The sequence below is a fragment of the Cricetulus griseus genome, chromosome 5 (assembly GCF_003668045.3).
Source record: "Cricetulus griseus strain 17A/GY chromosome 5, alternate assembly CriGri-PICRH-1.0, whole genome shotgun sequence".
Taxonomy (NCBI): domain Eukaryota; kingdom Metazoa; phylum Chordata; class Mammalia; order Rodentia; family Cricetidae; genus Cricetulus; species Cricetulus griseus.
The window spans coordinates 96,095,472-96,113,900 of NC_048598.1; the positions used below are offsets into that span (position 1 = coordinate 96,095,472).

General features: G+C 46.8%; 1 protein-coding gene across 1 annotated transcript in view; it reads right to left on the reverse strand.

Annotated features, from left to right (window-relative positions):
* Adgre1 (adhesion G protein-coupled receptor E1) overlaps positions 1-18,429 on the reverse strand; it is a 90,289-nt gene that overhangs the window by 70,496 nt on the left and 1,364 nt on the right. The window contains exons 2-7 of the mRNA XM_035445847.1: positions 16,969-17,076; positions 8,747-8,893; positions 5,121-5,276; positions 4,919-5,038; positions 3,819-3,965; positions 2,387-2,536 (exon numbers count right to left, since the gene is read on the reverse strand). Coding sequence (XP_035301738.1) covers positions 2,387-2,536; positions 3,819-3,965; positions 4,919-5,038; positions 5,121-5,276; positions 8,747-8,893; positions 16,969-17,076 — 828 coding nt within the window. The remainder of the gene's footprint in view (positions 1-2,386; positions 2,537-3,818; positions 3,966-4,918; positions 5,039-5,120; positions 5,277-8,746; positions 8,894-16,968; positions 17,077-18,429) is intronic.

Genomic DNA, 18,429 nt, shown 5'->3' on the forward strand with positions numbered 1-18,429 from the left:
GTTGCTGGCTTTTACTACATGCAATTCAGAAGCCCCAGCCTAGGAAATGGTGCCACCCACAGTGGGCTGGGTCTTTTCACATCAATTACTATGTAATCAAGACAATCTCCCATAGATATGCCCATAGGCCAACATAATATAGACAATCCTTCATTGGGGCTTTTCCCCAGATGATACTAGCTTGTGTCAAGTTGACAATTAAAGCTGATCATCTCACACATAATAATAGAGAGCTCCAGGCTCGGTGGGAGATCTTCAAACAAACAAGGTGGATGATCCTGAAGAATGACACCGGAGGTTCACCTCTAGCCTGCTTACATATACCTGCATGCACTACATGGACACATGGACACAAATATACATATGAATATATACTTAGAGACACATACACCAAAAAAGAAATGAGAAAGATAAAAGGAAAATGAAACTGTGCTGGCCAATGACCTAGCTATTTATTCAGCATTAGTTAAAATAAATCCTTCCTCCCAAAGCTGCTTTTCTCAGACATTTGTCACACTACAGAAATTGCCTTATCTGCTCACATTTCCCTTTGGTCTTGATAGGAATTCTGAAGGTCTTTAAGGGAACCAATAAAGACTCTAAGATCTTTTTAACTTTTCCCACTTCCGTGTTTCTTATGACAATAGCATCATCTAGCAAAGGTCAACAAGTCGTGAGAAATGGAATATTTTAAATCAAAAAAGTAAGCATTTCCCTCATGAAGACTGAAGAATGTACACTGGGCTCCATTGTACGGTAGATACACCGAAGATGGCTGCCATGTACCCTTCTATTTCCTGGACACACACATGACTCCCTATCCTAGCATTTTTGCCAATTACTGTAATAAAGAACCCTGAAAAAAACAAATGTATAGGAGAAAGTATTATTAAGCTTATCATTTCATCATTGCAATAAATTCAAGGCAGGGACTTGAAACAGGCAGTCACATCCATGGTCAAGAACAAAAAAAGCTGAGGGTATGAATGCTCACTTTCAGCTCACTTTCTCTACTCTCATGTAGCCCAGGACCTTAGCCTAGGGAATGACACCACCCATGGCAGGAGGATCACATCACATCAATTAGCATAGTCATGACAGCCCTCCACAGATGTGCTCTTCTTTTTAGCATTAATTACCAACTTGACACAGCTTAGACACACCGAAAAGGAAATCTTCATTAATTGTCTTCATCTGATTGGTCTGTAGACATGTCTGTGAGGACTTGCCCTCATTGTCTTAATTGATGGAACCAGGTCCACTATGAGTGGCAATATTCCTTGGGCAGGTGGTTCTTCTTAGGATTCAGGCATCTGTACTGGCCTGTCCTTGGGGTTTTGACAGGATACGCCCTCAGTTGCAGCCACTAAGCGCACCCACCTGTGCACATTCACTAAGTTCCCTTTTAAAAGGGCCCTGCCCACTTCCCATCCTTCTCTCTTTCTCTCCCTCTCTCTGTCTGTTCTCCTCTTTCTCCCTCTCTTCCCCTTTCTCTCCCTCTCTTCCCTCTCTTTCCCCCTCTTCCCTCTCTCCTCTCTCCTGCTGCTCCTGTCTCCAGAGGCTGGTCTCCCCACTCTCCTTTCCCCTTTTTATGATCCCTTTCCCTGATTTAAAAAAAAAAAAACTGCTTGAACCCAGTTGCATAGCATCTTTCTCGCACTGCTTTTCTTAAATTACAACAGTTTCAATTATGAAAAAAAAAAAACTGTCTAAGCTTGAACCTGTGAGAAAACCTCAAAGTGACCTAGCAAGCAGCATTCTTCCTTGGTTCTTGCCTCCAGGTTCCTGACATAAGTTCCTGCTCTGCCTTTCCACAGTGATAAATTATTGTGACCTGGAAGTATAAGCTTTTGTTTGTTGCTTTTGGTCATGGTGCTTTGTCACAGCAACAAAATGAAACTAGAGCGCATACCCACAGATGAGCCTGACTCCTCACAGAGACTCTTCCAAGACAATTCTAGAGTGTGTTTAGATGACAACCAAAACTAACCAAATGACATGCAAAGTTCTTACCTTTTGATTCTAGTTTGTTTCTTGACTGCAACCAACAAGATTAAATGTTAGTGGCTTCCTGAGATCTACAAGCCCAGACTCTCAAACACCTGGCACATTCTCCATTCTTCCTCTTGGAATCACACCTTATTATGAAAACAGGAGTCATGCTACAAAGAAGGCCAAGTGTCACTGTGGAAAATGTTGTCTCAGTAGAGTGCCCATCCAGAGACTATTGAGACCTATCAGCCACTGTAGGCACATGCCCTCAAGACACTAAGTGAAACAGAAAACCTAGCCCATTGTTAGTAAGAACAAATGGCCATTGCTATCAGCCACTATGGGATCTATTTAATAGCCACTGACAAGTCCTCCACATAGCTGAGGAAATTACCTATACACTTCTTATCTGCTTGATGACCAGGGACCTGGGAAGTTGACAAAGAGAATCCAGATGGGCAGGAGCAGTTGTAGGATCCCTGGGTGTTGATGCAAATTAAGGTGGGACCACAAAGAGTTGAGTTCCTGGAGCACTCATCCACATCTAAACAGAAAGTCAGGGTTATGAGAAATGATGACATTTGAATCAGGAAATTGTTAGAATATAAAACTCTGTTTAGGACTAAATGCATTTTGCATTATGATATGGTCACAAGCCTGTGGAGGCCAGGGGGTGGAATGAACAATCTCCATAGGCTCAGGCATCTGGACACTTGGTGTCCAGCTGATAGTGCTGTTTGGAGAGGTTCAGGAGCTGAAGCCTTGCTGGAAGAAGTCTGTCACTGCAGCAGGGAGGACTTTGAGAGTACATAGCTTCACCCTGTTTCCAATTCACTCTCTCTGCCTGATGTTTGTGGGTGAGCTGTGATCTCTCAGCTTCCTGCTTCTGCTGCCATACTCTCCACCCTTGGGCATGCCTCCCACCCCTTGCCTTACCTTCCCACCATGCTGAACTCATCCCTCTGGACACAGAAGTCCAAATTAACTCTCTCTTCCTTAAGGTAACTTTTATCAGGGTGTATTTTTTTTCACAGCAACAGAAAAGTAACTAATAGACTGTGGGATTGTGAGGACCTGAAGCCAAGTCCTCCATACTGGAGGTCTAATCCCAGCACTCCTGCAGCAAGGTGAGAGTCAGAGACAGGAGAATCCTCAGAAGACCACAAGCTAGGTAGCCTGATGGATTCTGCAGTGAACAGCAAAGAGACCCTGTCTCTAACAAGGTGGGAGGCAAGGTGGGGACCAACACCAGAAGTTATCCTCTGACCTCCACACACATGCACACATTCATACTCACACACACGGACATGTGTGTCATCCAGCCCTGTGAGGTCCTGAAAACCTGGCTGAGGCAGTGAGGTGATGAAGAAAGAATAGACACATAGACATGTGTACAGAAAGGCCAGGGTCAGGTGGGACATGCTCCTTCTGACAGCAATCCAGAACCTCGGTGTGTTTCTTATGTACAGCACAGGGAGAGGAGTTAGCTAATCTCGGTAGGTACGTAGTGCAGCCACAGAAACAAGAGAGACCTGACCACATAAGGTAGAAGTCGAAGAACTGACTCTCAAAACTTGTTCTCTGACCTCCACACATGCACTGTGATGTACACTTGCCCACACTCATGGAAGGAAGGGAAGGAGGGAGGAAGAGGGAAGGAGGAAAGATGGAAGAAGGGAGGAGAGGAGGGAGGAGAGAAGGGGGATGGAGGGAGGGAGGGAAGGAAGGAAAATTTGAAGGTCTTGAATTCATCCTAAGCCCAAGCTTTGTACCACAGCCTTTTCAAGTGGGTTTTATTTGAGTTCCTGGTAAACACCTCCACCTACCTTCACAAGATTCTTCCAGGCCCTGGAACATTGACCTTCCACCACTAGATTCGTGTCCTGAGTCACATGTACAGTGATAACTTCCAAGAGTGTTGTGGCAGGCTGCATGCTCTGGGCAAGCATTATGTTTCACACACTCATCATCATCTGGTGAGTTGGGGGTAAAATGCAGAATTTAAGTGGGGGATTGGGAAGTGAGGATTATACACTAGAGATGCCCTCTAGATGAAGACTCTCCAACACACATGTGCTCTCTTTCTTCCTGGTCACTCAGAGGCATGCTATCCCAGCCTCCCTTGCAGCTATGCATACCAATAAGAATAAATCCTGGCCAATAGAATGTAAGCAGAAATGCTGTAAAGAGTTTAAAAGCATAATTATCAACATTCACAAAAGTAGCCATTGTCCTTCATGCCTCCTGTAAGTACACTTTGGGGCGTGACTTATATGCCATGTGGTTTCTCTACTACTCCCATGAGGAAATGACACTAGACTCCCCTACCTCCTCGAATTCATCTTGTCTTATTACTGTGTTTACCAATAGAATGCACAAGTATTCTATTGATTAGTTGATTGCCTCTATTCTTTCTCTGGAACTGACTGGCACTTCCACATGAATGAGGCCCAGGCAAGTGTAAAGAATGGGGGTGTGCGTGGAAAATGGGCAGAAGGAATGGGAGAGCCAGAAGATTGGGGAGGAGTGTTGTGAAACACTACATCTTCTGGCCAGGAAAAAGCTGTTGTGCACATGAACTCACAACAGTTGCAGCTACTCCTGAGGCCCCACCCCTCCCTGAGCAGCTCCAGTTACTGGAGATGGTAGGAAGGAAGATTCCCTTCGGTGGTGTAGACACTGTTAAGTTTCCCTTGGTTACATCAAACGCAATCAAGCACAGCAGGGCAATAACAAAGGCATCAAAGAAGGGGAGAAATTTGTTGGAAAGAAAAAAAAAGGATTTGGCAGAAGGATCTGTAAATGGTTAAATTTAAAAAGAACAGGGTGTAGCTGAGTGGCCCAGCCTGGCAGGTGCAAAGCCCTGGGTTCTGTCCTCAGCCCAAACAAACCATATAAGAAGTGACAAGGACCAGGTTCCACAAACCTTCACAAACGAGGTTATGCCAGATGAAGCCGGGTTGGCAAGTGCAGTTGTAGCTTCCTATTGTGTTAGTACAGTTGGAATAACTAGGGCAGATCCCAATCGTCAGACACTCATCAATGTCTGTAGGGCAGAGGAAGAGAGTGAGTGAAGAGACCATGTGCTAACCACTGAAAACCCATGGCAGAGGGCTTGAAAACATTACCTGTGCAGAGAAAATGATCCGAGCTCCCCAGGATCCAGCTCTGCCCCATGGGAGGAGAGTAGCCACTAAGACAGCTGCACTGAGCTCGCCCCAGGAGATTCTTGCAGACTGAGTTAGGACCACAGGGTGAGCTACTTTGAAGACATTCATCTATATCTGAGCAAAGAACAAGGCTGGAGTGACAAACTGCTCTTGCCCTACAAATAATGGTTGAACCTCCTTTTATGCACTCATCATTTGGTGACTTTGGTATGATCTGGGGTCGCTCTATTTAGATATGAGCAGTCTTAAACTTGGGTTCCCAGTTCATAAAAATGGGTTGCTAAGTCAAACACCACACCTTGTCCTCTTGAGATACTCAGTCTTGAAGCACAGCTGTCTGTGAACTGGGAGTCAGGGAAAAAAAAACTGGATGGAGGGAAGGAGACAGGGGTGTGTGGAGACAGGTATCCCTGTGTGTGGGCAGATGGGTGGACAGGTGACTAGAAAGAGAAGAAAGAAGAAGAGAGTGTGTGGGGTAAGGAGGGAGGGGAGTATGTATGGCTTTCCTATGTATGGACAGATATATGAATTGATGGGCATAATGGATGGATGGATGGATGGATGGATGGATGGATAGATGGGTGGATGGATGGATGGATGAGTGGATGGGTGGGTGGATGGATGGGTAGATGGGTGGATGGATAGGTGGATGCGTAGATGGGTGGATGGATGGATGGATGGATGGATGGATGGGTGGATGGATGGATGGATAGATGGGTGGATGGATGGGTGGATGGGTAGATGGGTGGATGGATGGATGGATGGATGGGTAGATGGGTGGATGGATGGGTGGATGGGTAGATGGGTGGGTGGATGGATGGGTGGATGGATGGATGGATGGATGGGTAGATGGGTGGATGGATGGATGGATAGATGGATGGATGGATGGATAGATGGGTGGATGGATGGGTGGATGGGTAGATGGATGGATGGATGGGTGGATGGGTAGATGGGTGGGTGGATGGGTAAATGGGTGGATGGATGGGTGGATGGGTAGATGGGTGGATGGGTGGGTAGATGGGTGGATGGATGGATGGATGGATGGATGGATGGATGGATGGATGGATGGGTAGATGGGTGGATGGATGGATGGATGGATGGATAGATGGGTGGATGGATGGGTGGATGGATGGGTGGATGGGTGGATGGGTGGATGGATGGATGGATGGATGGATGGATGGATGGATGGATGGATGGATGGGTGGATGGGTAGATGGGTGGGTGGATGGGTGGATGGGTAGATGGGTGGATGGATGGGTGGATGGGTAGATGGATGGGTGGATGGGTAGATGGGTGGATGGATGGGTGGATGGGTAGATGGATGGGTGGATGGGTAGATGGGTGGATGGATGGGTGGATGGGTAGATGGATGGGTGGATGGGTAGATGGGTGGATGGATGGATGGATAGATGGATGGATGGATGGATAGATGGGTGGATGGATAGATGGGTGGATGGATGGATAGATGGGTGGATGGATGGGTGGATGGATGGATGGATGGATAATGAGTGGATGGGTGGGTGGATGGATGGATGGATGGATGGATGGGTAGATGGGTGGATGGGTAGATGGGTGGGTGGATGGATGGATGGATGGATGGATGGATGGATCGATAGATGGGTGGATGGATGGGTGGATGGGTAGATGGGTGGATGGATGGATGGATAGATGGATGGATGGATGGATGGATGGATAGATGGGTGGATGGATGGGTGGATGGGTAGATGGGTGGATGGATGGATGGATAGATGGATGGATGGATGGATAGATGGGTGGATGGATGGGTGGATGGGTAGATGGGTGGATGGATGGATAGATGGGTGGATGGATGGATGGATGGATGGATGGATGGATGGATAGATGGGTGGATGGATGGATGGATGGATGGATGGATGGATGGATGGATGGATAGATGGGTGGATGGATGGGTGGATGGATGGGTGGATGGGTAGATGGGTGGATGGGTGAATGGTTGGATGGATGGATGGGTGGATGGGTAGATGGGTGGGTGGATGGGTGGATGGGGAGATGGGTGGATGGATGGGTGGATGGGTGGCTGGATGGATGGATGGATAGATGGGTGGATGGATGGGTGGATGGGTAGATGGGTGGATGGATGTGTAGATGGGTGGATGGATGGATGGATGGATGGATGGATGGATGGATGAATAGATGGGTGGATGGATGGGTGGATGGATGAGTGGATGGGTAGATGGGTGGATGGGTGAATGGATGGATGGATGGATGGGTGGATGGGTCGATGGGTGGGTGGATGGGTGGATGGGTAGATGGGTGGGTGGATGGGTGGATGGGTAGATGGGTGGATGGATGGGTGGATGGGTAGATGGGTGGATGGGTGGCTGGATGGATGGATGGGCGGATGGGTAGATGGGTGGTTAGATGGGTGGATGGGTAGATGGGTGGATGGATGGATAGATGGGTGGATGGATGGATGGATGGATGGATGGATGGATGGATAGATGGGTGGATGGATGGATGGATGGATGGATGGATGGATGGATGGATAGATGGGTGGATGGATGGGTGGATGGATGGGTGGATGGGTAGATGGGTGGATGGGTGAATGGTTGGATGGATGGATGGGTGGATGGGTAGATGGGTGGGTGGATGGGTGGATGGGGAGATGGGTGGATGGATGGGTGGATGGGTGGCTGGATGGATGGATGGATAGATGGGTGGATGGATGGGTGGATGGGTAGATGGGTGGATGGATGTGTAGATGGGTGGATGGATGGATGGATGGATGGATGGATGGATGGATGAATAGATGGGTGGATGGATGGGTGGATGGATGAGTGGATGGGTAGATGGGTGGATGGGTGAATGGATGGATGGATGGATGGGTGGATGGGTCGATGGGTGGGTGGATGGGTGGATGGGTAGATGGGTGGGTGGATGGGTGGATGGGTAGATGGGTGGATGGATGGGTGGATGGGTAGATGGGTGGATGGGTGGCTGGATGGATGGATGGGCGGATGGGTAGATGGATGGTTAGATGGGTGGATGGGTAGATGGGTGGATGGATGGATGGGTGGATGGATGGATGAGTGGATGGATGGATGGATGGATGGATGGATGGGTGCATGGGTGGATGGGTAGATGGGTGGGTGGGTGGATGGATGGAAGAAAAGAGGGTGTGAGGGAGGGAAAGCTTTGTGCATATTTAGATATGTACTATTACTAATGTATAGATACACAGGAAGGGTACCTGGGAAAGGAGGAATTTGGGGCATGTGGTAGGAATGGCAGGGAGTAATCATACCCAGTACCCAGCCAGCATGAGCCTGGCCTATCAAACACTGGAAGGCTTTGACAGAATGTCAACACTTGTGTAGTGACTTATTCTGAACTAAGGGAGGAGGAGGCTCCCAAGACTCAGGAAGTCAAAACACCTTCCACAACAGACTCGAAAGGTCCTACCCATGGTTATATGAGCAATAAACAATTGAGCTGCCTGAGCAAGATATGGGGATCATTTCTTTGGCCTGTGGCCAGTTTTCTACATGGGGTGAGAGTAGATGTTCATTCATACTGCCCCAGAAAGTCACACAACATAAACTCACCTTCACACACCACTCCTGGGCCCTTAAAGTTGGTTTGTCCATTGCTAGACTTGAAGCCTCGTTTACAGGTACAGTAATAACTGTCAATGGTGTCAGTGCAAGTGGCATAAGCTGGGCACGTGGTAGTGTCTTCACACTCGTTCACACCTGCATGGAAAGAAGAGCATGTTTAAAGCAATGGAGTGGGGCTTCCAAGGAGTCGTGTAAAGGAATGGAGGAGCCACGCCCAGTCTACTGCCTGTCAGGGTGATCTTCTCCAGAAAGTGGTCTTGTAGATGTGATGAAGGTAAATGAATGGAATAACTGGTCTTTATAAGAACAGCCTAGAGACAAGCACATTTGTCCCTAGAATGAGTCCTCAAGAGTAGCCGTCTCAAATGAAAACAGAAAAGACATCCAAACAAGCACAAGAATGAATGACAACAGAAACCTGGGGATGGAAAGAAGCCAGGTAACATGATTCCTCTGAAGACTATGACTCCTGGGCTTACCCAGCCCATCAATGCTGACGTGAGTGAGGATCCTGAAACTGCACTAACAAAATGATCCATGACCTCAAAGGTTGTGCCAGCAAGCAGAGGAACGAAATGAGGAAATGTGCCCTGGATGGAGAGAGAAGTGCAACATGGAAAACAAAGCCAACTCAGGAGACGGGAATCTGAAGCACAATCCAGTGAACAAAGCTGAAGTTCCATAGTGGGTGGGGCTATAAAAATGGACATGTTGAGAGGAAAGACACTGAAAGCCATGATTCAGATTTTTAAATAATAGTGGAAACCGTCAACAGACACCACCAAGCAGAAAAGCAACACTGGGATGGAGGACAAGATTAAAGAACTCTGCCTGCAAATGCCATCAAGGAAAGGTGTCCCCACTGCCCAAAGACGTTGCCCAACTTATGGGCCCAGGAGTGTAATGTCAAGGTGAGTTTATGTTGTGTGGCTTTCTGAAGAGATACAAATAAACCTCTACTCTCACTCCAGATAGGGCACTGGCCTCAGGCCAAAGAAATTATCCCCAAACCAAGCTCATATAACCATGTGAATCTGATGTGGAAGATATTTTGACTTCCTGAGTCTGTGGTAAATGCATCATGTCACTTCATAGCATGTCAGATGGTGAGTAAAGATCAAGTTAAAAATGAAGAGACCTGGAGAGGAGAGAATTGGGAGGTGGGAGAGGCATAAGTTTTTAGAAGGAATCCCATACAGACTTTCTTCAGACTATGACATTTAGCAAAATCCTAACAGGAATAAAAGAGAGTTATGGAGCTTGGGCCAGCAAGAGGGCTCAGGGAGTAAAAGTGCTTGAGCCAGTCCTGATGATTTAAGTTCAATCCCCAAGACCACATGGTAAAAGGAGAGAACAGACTCCCTTCACATTGTCCACTTAGCTTCATGTGTGTATATACGAATAAAGATAGACAGACAGAAAGCTATAGAGACAGATAGATGAAAGATGGATAGATAGATAAGTGATTATGATGATAGATATATAGATAATACAGTAATATTTCTTTTAAAGATTAGTCACAGAGACATATAAGTAAAAATAATAAATGCAAAGGCCCTGCATCAGAACTATTCCTGATCCTACAGGTAGCAAGAAAGTCGGTGCAAATTTGAGGCCAGAATGAGTGAAGGGAAGAGGAGTGGGGAGGGCAGAGGAGACCCACAGTCAGATCACAGAGGTCCCCCTAAGTCATTGATTGCATGATTCTGATGTTTTATGTATAAATGAGTGTGGTGATTCATCTTCATTGTCGGTTTGCCTGAATTTAGAGTCACCTGGGAGACTCGTCTCTGCATGAAGCAGGTCAGCACCTCATCAGCTGGGGACCTAGACAGAGCCAAGGTACAGTGCAATAAGTGTCGTCACCCCTCTCATTCCACTTCCTTACCACAGCTGTGATGTGATCAGCTGCCACCACACCTTTCCCTGCATTAACAGACTGTACCTCTTCAAGCTAGGAGCCAAAATCAATTCTCCCTCCCTCAGGTTGCTCCTCGCTGGGTATGAGGTCACAGCAACAGGAGAGGTCAGCTCTAATCAGCTGAGTGATGGGAGCCGTGGCAAGGGTCTGGGTAGAAGAAGCATGGCGACAATTGTTAAAAAAAAAAAAAAAAAAAACCCTTTTCAGCCACTGCCAGAGCCATGAGCTTCAGAGATTCGGAAGCAAGATGGCCAAGAGTGGAGTGATTGTCCTGTGCCTGTGAGTGGCGTGTTCAGTATAATCCAAGCAGAAACAGGAAGAGCGTGGAATTCTGGGTAGGCTTTGAAAGCGATACTGACATGAGTGGTGGATGGAATGGTTGCAAATATAGGTGTGAACCAGCTCTTGCGCCGCGCAGTGCAGCTCTGTGGGGTAATGCGGCATAGCACTGTCCTCTACTTAGGTTTGCCTTTGCCTCTCTGGGGCCTGTCGTGCTTCTGCATGAATTTTAGGATTTTCATTCTATTTCTGTGAAGAACAGTGTTGGTGTTTTGGTGGGGATTGCATTGACTATGTGGATTGTGTTCAGGAGAACGGCCGCTCTGAGTCAATTCCACATTGCTCCTTCGGTGTTTTTTGTTTGTTCGTTTTGTTTTGTTTTGTTTTGTTTTCAAGACAGGGTTTCTCTGTGTAGCCCTAACTATCCTGGAACTAGCTCCTGTAGACCAAGCTGGCCTCAAACTCACAGAGTTCTGCCTGCCTCTGCCTCCTGGGTGCTGGGATTAAAGGAGTGCGCCACCACCACCCAGCCCTCCTTCAGTGTTTTGTAACTGTCTAGGAAGGCTGTTCCTTTGTTGGTTAGGTTTATCCCCAGGTGGGGATTTTGGCATGAGTGTGTGTATGTATGTCTGTCTGGTCTGTCTGTGTGCATGTGTGCATGTGTGTATGGGCCTCTGTGTGTGTGTGTGTGTGTGTGTGTGTGTGTGTGTGTGTGTGTGTGTGTCCCTCTACATTGTATGTCTCTGTGTGCATGTATTATGTGCATGTGTGTATGTATATGTCTGTGTGTGCATATGTGTGCATGTGTGTGTAGTGTGTGTGTTTATGTGTATGTGTGTGCAAATGGGTATGTGTCTGTGCACTTGTGTATGCTCTGTTTGATTTGGTTTGGTTTGGAGCTATTGTGAGTGGGTTTTGTGCCCTGATTTCTTTCTCAGCATCTGCATCATGTGTATAGGAATACTACCAATATTTTTAGGTTGGAAGAGAGAGATCAGTGGAAGTAGAGGGTGGGACACAAAGCCAGGCAGTAGGGGTGACTATACATACAAGAAAATGGCATAAGAAAACCTATTATTATGTATGATTCTTTGTGCTGATAAAAAGCATTAAAAAGTGATGATGATGAAGACATCAAATGGGAGAGTGAGACCCCTGTGAAGTGCCCTAACCCTCAAAGACAGACTATGGCTGCTCTTCCATTTCTCACTTGTGTCTTTGCCACACTGCCTGAGAGCCAACTTCCATAGTCTGCTCAGTGTTCCCCACCCACGCATGGGGGCCTCAGATCTCTCGCCAGCTTCCTCTTTCTCCGCAATGATCACATCGCACACTTTGGGGACCATCTATAATTTTTTTTTCTTTTGGGACCCTCTATTTAAACCTCTCAAACTTCAAGTCCTTCCAAAACCAGAATAAGAATCCTGTCCTGGGCAGCTGGATGCCTGCCAACCTCCCCAGCTCACATCCTGCCCTGACCTAAAAGCAAAAGTCTCTGTGCCCCCAGGACCTTTGTATATGCTGTCCTGCTGCTAGGCTGGCCTCCTTCCCCCACTGTTTCATCTGAACAGCTTCAATACTCCTAGCTTCAACAGATCCCTTTTTTAAAGTCCTGTAAGAAACAGGTGGTGAGTCTTTTTTAAAAGGACATAAACAATTCCTAGAAGAAAAATAAATGAGAGGAGGGTATGATCCCTCACCCCTGCCAATCCAATGCTTGTATGGTGAAGATAGGAGCTTTCCAAAATTAAATTTTAAAATTTGGCTGTAATCCTGAGTGAGGTAACCCAGTCACAAGAAGTCAAATATGGTATGTACTCACTCATATATAGATTTTAGACCTAGAGCAAAGGAGTAGAAGCCTACAATCCACAGTACCAAAGAAGCTAGGAAACAAGGAGGAACCTAAGAGAGACATACATGGTCCCCCGGAGAAGGGGAAAGGGACAAGTGTAAAGGAAGGTAACCATACATCTCAGCAGTTCTCCAAGACCTGGCCCGGGAACCCAGGAACCCGGTGAGAGAGCCAAGTGCCCCTCCCTCAGATCTTTATCCCCACACACCCCTTATGCACCTGTGGACACCCCCAAATGGGCGTAGTCAGCAACACAGGTGCTTAGAGTTCTCTCCCTACAGACAAGATCTCCTGAGCTAATTGGGAGCATGGGGGGAGGGGAGGAGTTAGAAGAAAGAGAAGGGAAGAAGAGGAGGGGAGAGGAGGACAAGAGTGAGCAGGAAGATTGAATCAGGGGAAGAATAGAGAAGAACAAGAAAAGAGATACCATAATAGAGGGAGCCGTTTCAGGTTTAAAGAGAAATCTGGCACTAGGGAAATGTCCAAAGATCTACAAGGTTGACCCCAACTAACATTGTAAGCAATAGTGGAGAGGCTACCTTAAATACCCTTCCCTGATAATGAGGTTGATGACTACCTTATATGTCATCCTAGAGCCTTCACCCAGTAGCTAATGGAAGCAGAAGCAGACACCCATAGCTAAACACTGAGCTGAACCCAGGGACCCAGTTGCAGAGAGGGAGGAGTGATGAGCAAAGGGGTCAAGACCAGGCTGAGGAAACCCACAGAAACAGCTGACCTGCACAAAGGGTTGCTCATGTATCCCAGACAGATAGCTGGGAAACCAGAATAGGACTGTTCCAGACCCCCTGAATGAGGCCTCTGGTAGTGGATCAGTATTTATCCCTAGTATATGAATGGACTTTGGGAGTCCCCTCCACATAGAGTGATACTCTCTCAGCCTAGACACATGGGGGAGGGTCTAGGCCCTGCTCCAAATGATATGACAGATTTTTAAGATCCCCCATGGGAGGCCTCACCCTCCCTGGGGAGCAGAAAAGGGATAGGATAGGGAGTTGGTGGGGAACAGGGAAGGAGGGAAGGGAGAGGGAACTGGGATTTACACATAAATGAATTTTGTTTCTAACCTAAATTTAAAAAAAAAAAAATTGGCTGCATAGTGACTGCAAGGCCAGGTTGGTTTACCTGAGACCCTCACTGTACCTAGAGGGTTATTTTTAAAAGGAGAGAACATATGTTGGGAGGATGTATTAAGGGAAAATGGGGGTGGAGATTATCACACTTAATTGTTTGGATATGAGAAATTTGTCAAAAAAATTTTTAATTAAATCATAAATAAATAAATAAATAAATAAATGTCTCAGCTGGTAAATGTGTTTCCCCCAAACCTCATTACCCAGATCCAACCCCAGGCCCATGTGGTGGAGGCGGAGAACCTGCTCTCCTGGGTGCCCTCTGACTGCACATGAGGAGGGCCACACGTGTCCACATGCATATGCACACGTGAGTAACTAAAAATCTCACAAGATTGTAAGTTTTGATGAGTTAAAGTTTACCACAGTAAAAGCAATAGCTACTTGATCAAATTCAAGGGGGAGGGAGAGGGAGAGAGAAAGATAGGGAGAGAGAGAGAGGGAGGGAAGGAGAGAGAGAGAGCAATTTAAAAAACCCTGGCTCTCCCACACCCAGCAATGGGCCCACACCCATGCACACGCAAAGATGCTCAGTTCCTAGCTCCACATCCTCAGATGTGAGCACAGATCCTGGAATTCCAGGACAGTAAAAATGGGCCACAGGGGATGGGTACCTGAGAGGGGGGGTGGGAAAAATGAAGGCTTTCATTAGGAAGGCTGGGTAGAGAGGACGGATAAGGAGCGCTAAGGCCTTTTGGAAATGCCATAAAGAATCATTATTTTATATTTACCTAAAATTATATATAATACATGTAAGTATGTGTGCATGTGTGTATTTATGTCATTTACACACATATGAAATAAAGTTGTCCCACCTGAGCTGACAACGCTCCCCAACTGCAAGATGTCCCTAGAGGTGCATCAGTGGCACTCGTATCTCAGAGGCAACCAACGGCCGGCCGTCTAATTGGACTTAAGGCGCACTAACCAGGAGGGAAACTCGTGCCTGGAAACCAGCCAACTACCCAGGGCTAGTGACGTCATGGATCTTAAAGGAGAGCCTGTTACTGCGACTTTACTAAACCAGCGTAATCTCTAACATCATTGGAAAAGTATCCTTATACCCATAGATCAGTGTAGTTCTCACTTCTCATCAAGAAGTGTCTCTTTGAAGCAGAGGAAGACCATCGCAGAAAACCACAGCACAGTAGGTCAAAATGCAGGGATAACTAACTGAACACGAAGAGGAGCCTGGTCCCTGCGGATACGTCTACATACACCACAGCTCCTAAGCCTAAAGCTCCGGAAACGCGGAAGAAGACAGAGCGGAAAGAACGCAAGAGCCCGTGGACTGGGAAGTCTGATGGGAGATCCTGTCTCCAGGAAGTGACAGAGACACTTCACCCATGACACCTCAGCAGTACAGCTGCCTGAGCATGACTGAACAAGGATGAGACCAGTGGGCACGCTAATGCGGAAGGGGGGACCTCACAGACCCCACACCAGGGGAAAAGCCCCAATGTGTTATCCCATGCCAAATGGTCAGTCCTGAAATCATATTCATACAAGTAGATCTAAATAGACTGGGAAGGTTGCATGTGTGTGTGTATGTGTGTATGGGGTGGATATAAGGGTGTATATGTTTATATGTGTGTGTTGGTATGTGATGGGTGTGTGTGTGTGTGCCTGTGTGTGTGTGTGTGTGTGTGTGTGTGTGTGTGTGTGTGTGTGTATGACAAGCATGTAGGTTTATGTGGATTTGTGTGCACATGTGTGTAGAGGGGGTATGTGTGGATGTGGGAGTGGTTTCTAAGTGTTTGTGTGTATGTGGTGTTGGTATTTTGGGGGCTGTATTTGTGTATGTGTGTATGTGTAAATATGAGTAGGTGTGTATATGGGGGTTATGTGTGTGCATGTGTGCTGTGTACATATATGTGTGTTGTATGTTAGGAGCTTTTGTGTGTATATGTCCCTGTGCTGGTATGTTTACAGAGGTTGTGTGTATATGTGTAACACAAGAACAATTAAAGAAAAAGGTCAGAAATGTGAAAGGTGGTGGCATGGGGACATGGGAAAGCTTGAAGGGAGGAAGGAGAAGGGGGAAAATGTTGTAATTATATTTTAATTTTTAGTTACTTTTAAATAAAAATAAAAGGAAAAATAGAGAGAAGATAAAGTTAGGAGGGAAAAGTGGTCATGAAGATGAAGGAGGTGCTGGAGGAAAGGGAATTTGGGTGTTAATAAAAATTTAAATCACTTTTAAAGGAGGGCAAAGATCTGGGAGGCAGGGGTGAGGGCGGTTCTGGGAGGAGACAGAACGGAAACGAGGTGAGTGTGATCAAAACACAGTGTCCTTGTATGACAACCTCAGTGATTTAATACAAATATCATATTTTAGGTAAGTTTCGGGTCCCTGCCTTTGTTAGTTACTTCTCTTGGAGCTGTGACAAAATACCCCACATGGAGGTAACAAGAGGTCCTTCCCATCTGCAGTCAGAAAGCAGAGGGACAATGATGCTCCACTCGCCTTGGGGTAGCCAACCACAGACGGAGATCCCTAGCAATATAAGCCAGAACGAATCTCTTCTCTTCATAAATTGATGGACTCTGATATTTTTTACAGTCGAAGCTGGATTATACAGACCCAAAACAAGCTCACATCCAATGACCAGGTTTGATCATGGCATTCCGGGATTACAGAGCAGAAGAACACATCCTAATGTCCCTATTACTATCTTGAAAACAAGGGTTGGAGGGCTAGAAAAGAGAATTTGTATTAAGACTTCAGAATATGGGGGAGGATTGCTTATATCAGAAGATACATATGCACATTGGTCTCTGAAGCCCACGCTTGAGGGAAATGAAGATCAGAGAGGTTATGTATCTTGACTGAGGTTGCACAGCAATTTCAGAACACAAAGGAAATGTCCTGGAGCAGGAACCAGGGAATGTACATACCATCGCTCTGCCTGTAGCCCAGTCCCACAAAGTGTGAGGCTCGGCTGTTGGGATATGAGAGCTCTCCCCAAAGCACCCTGTTCAGCCCAGTATGCTAACTTACCTTTAAGACTTTGTCCCAGTGTGGGGAGTGTGGTCATCCCCCATCTGTGCACACCACTGCAGCCTGTGAAAAGAGAGGGGGGAAAGGCATGAACTGCTGTTAAGTTGTCTGACCAGAAAAATTAAGCATAGCTTGACCCCATGTAAAGCAGTGTGACAAAGCTGGATGGAAGCCAACTGGAGGAGTCATGTCACTTCACACAGTCTTCACAAAGGGCTCCTGATGTCTATGCTTTTTATCTTCCCAGGGCTTTCTCTCTAAGGGGTGCAGTGTTCAGAGAGGCCAAAAGGACCCCCTGGAACTGGAGTTACAGGAGCTGTGAGCTGCCATGTGGGTGCTGGGAACTAAACCCAGACTTTAACACCTTCTCAGGGGCCAACTTAAAATATCATTATGGTCATTTATTTAATTATATTTTAATTTAGTCTTTGAGGATCTCAAACATAATGCACCCCCATACTACTCTACAACTCCTCTCAGACTTCTCCTCACTGTGACCACCCTATTTAAAAAACAATCCACTGAATCTATTATGTGCTTTCTAGATGCATATGGGCACAGGGCCGTCCCTAGAGCATGGTCGGCCTCCAGGGTACAGAGCCCTCCACTAGAACCTGGGCACCCTCCGAACATATCTCTGAAGCAAGTGGACTCTCCTCCCTGCAACCATCAAGTCTCAGGAGATCCAGCTTGGTGGGGCCAGGCGAGAGTGCTGGCTGGCTTGACCCTGTGCAGGTCTTGTGCAGGTGGCCACAGAGGACACAGCTTCACTGCAGCCTTCCCCAGTTCCTCTGGGGAACTCTGGCTCAGGAACCATTGAAGAAGACAGTGCACAGAACCAACTAGTGTTTCTCCTGGGATCAAAATGATTGCTGTGGGGTTGAAATCTCATGGAACAGCAGGGTGGCTAATATTAAGATCATATATTTCCTTAGTTTGGGTTACTATTTCTGTGATGAAAATCCATTTCCAAAATGCAAGTTGGGGAGGAAAAGGTTATTTTGGCTTCCACTTCCATATCACTGTTCATCATTGAAGAAAGTTGGGGGAATCCACACAGGGCAGGAGCTGTTGCAGAGGCTATGGAGAGATGCTCACTGACTTTCTCCAATGGCTTTTTCAGCCTGCTCCTTTATAGAACCCAGACCACCACCAGCTCAGGGGTGGCACGACCCACAATGAGCTGGATGTTCCCCCCTCAATCGCTAATTAGGAAAGGGCCCCACAGGCTGACCTGCAGCCCGATCGTGGAGAGACAGTTTCTCAACTGAAAAAAGGAGAAGCAGAAAGGAAAGAAGAAGAGGAGGATGAGGAGGGATGAGGATGGGGAGAATGAGAACATGGAGAGGAAGAGGAGAGGAGGGGGAGAGAGGGAGGGCTGTGCCTGTGACTCTGGGTTTAGGGAATCTGAAACCTGTAGCTTCCATGGGCACCTGCAATGATGTGCACATGTACACAGAT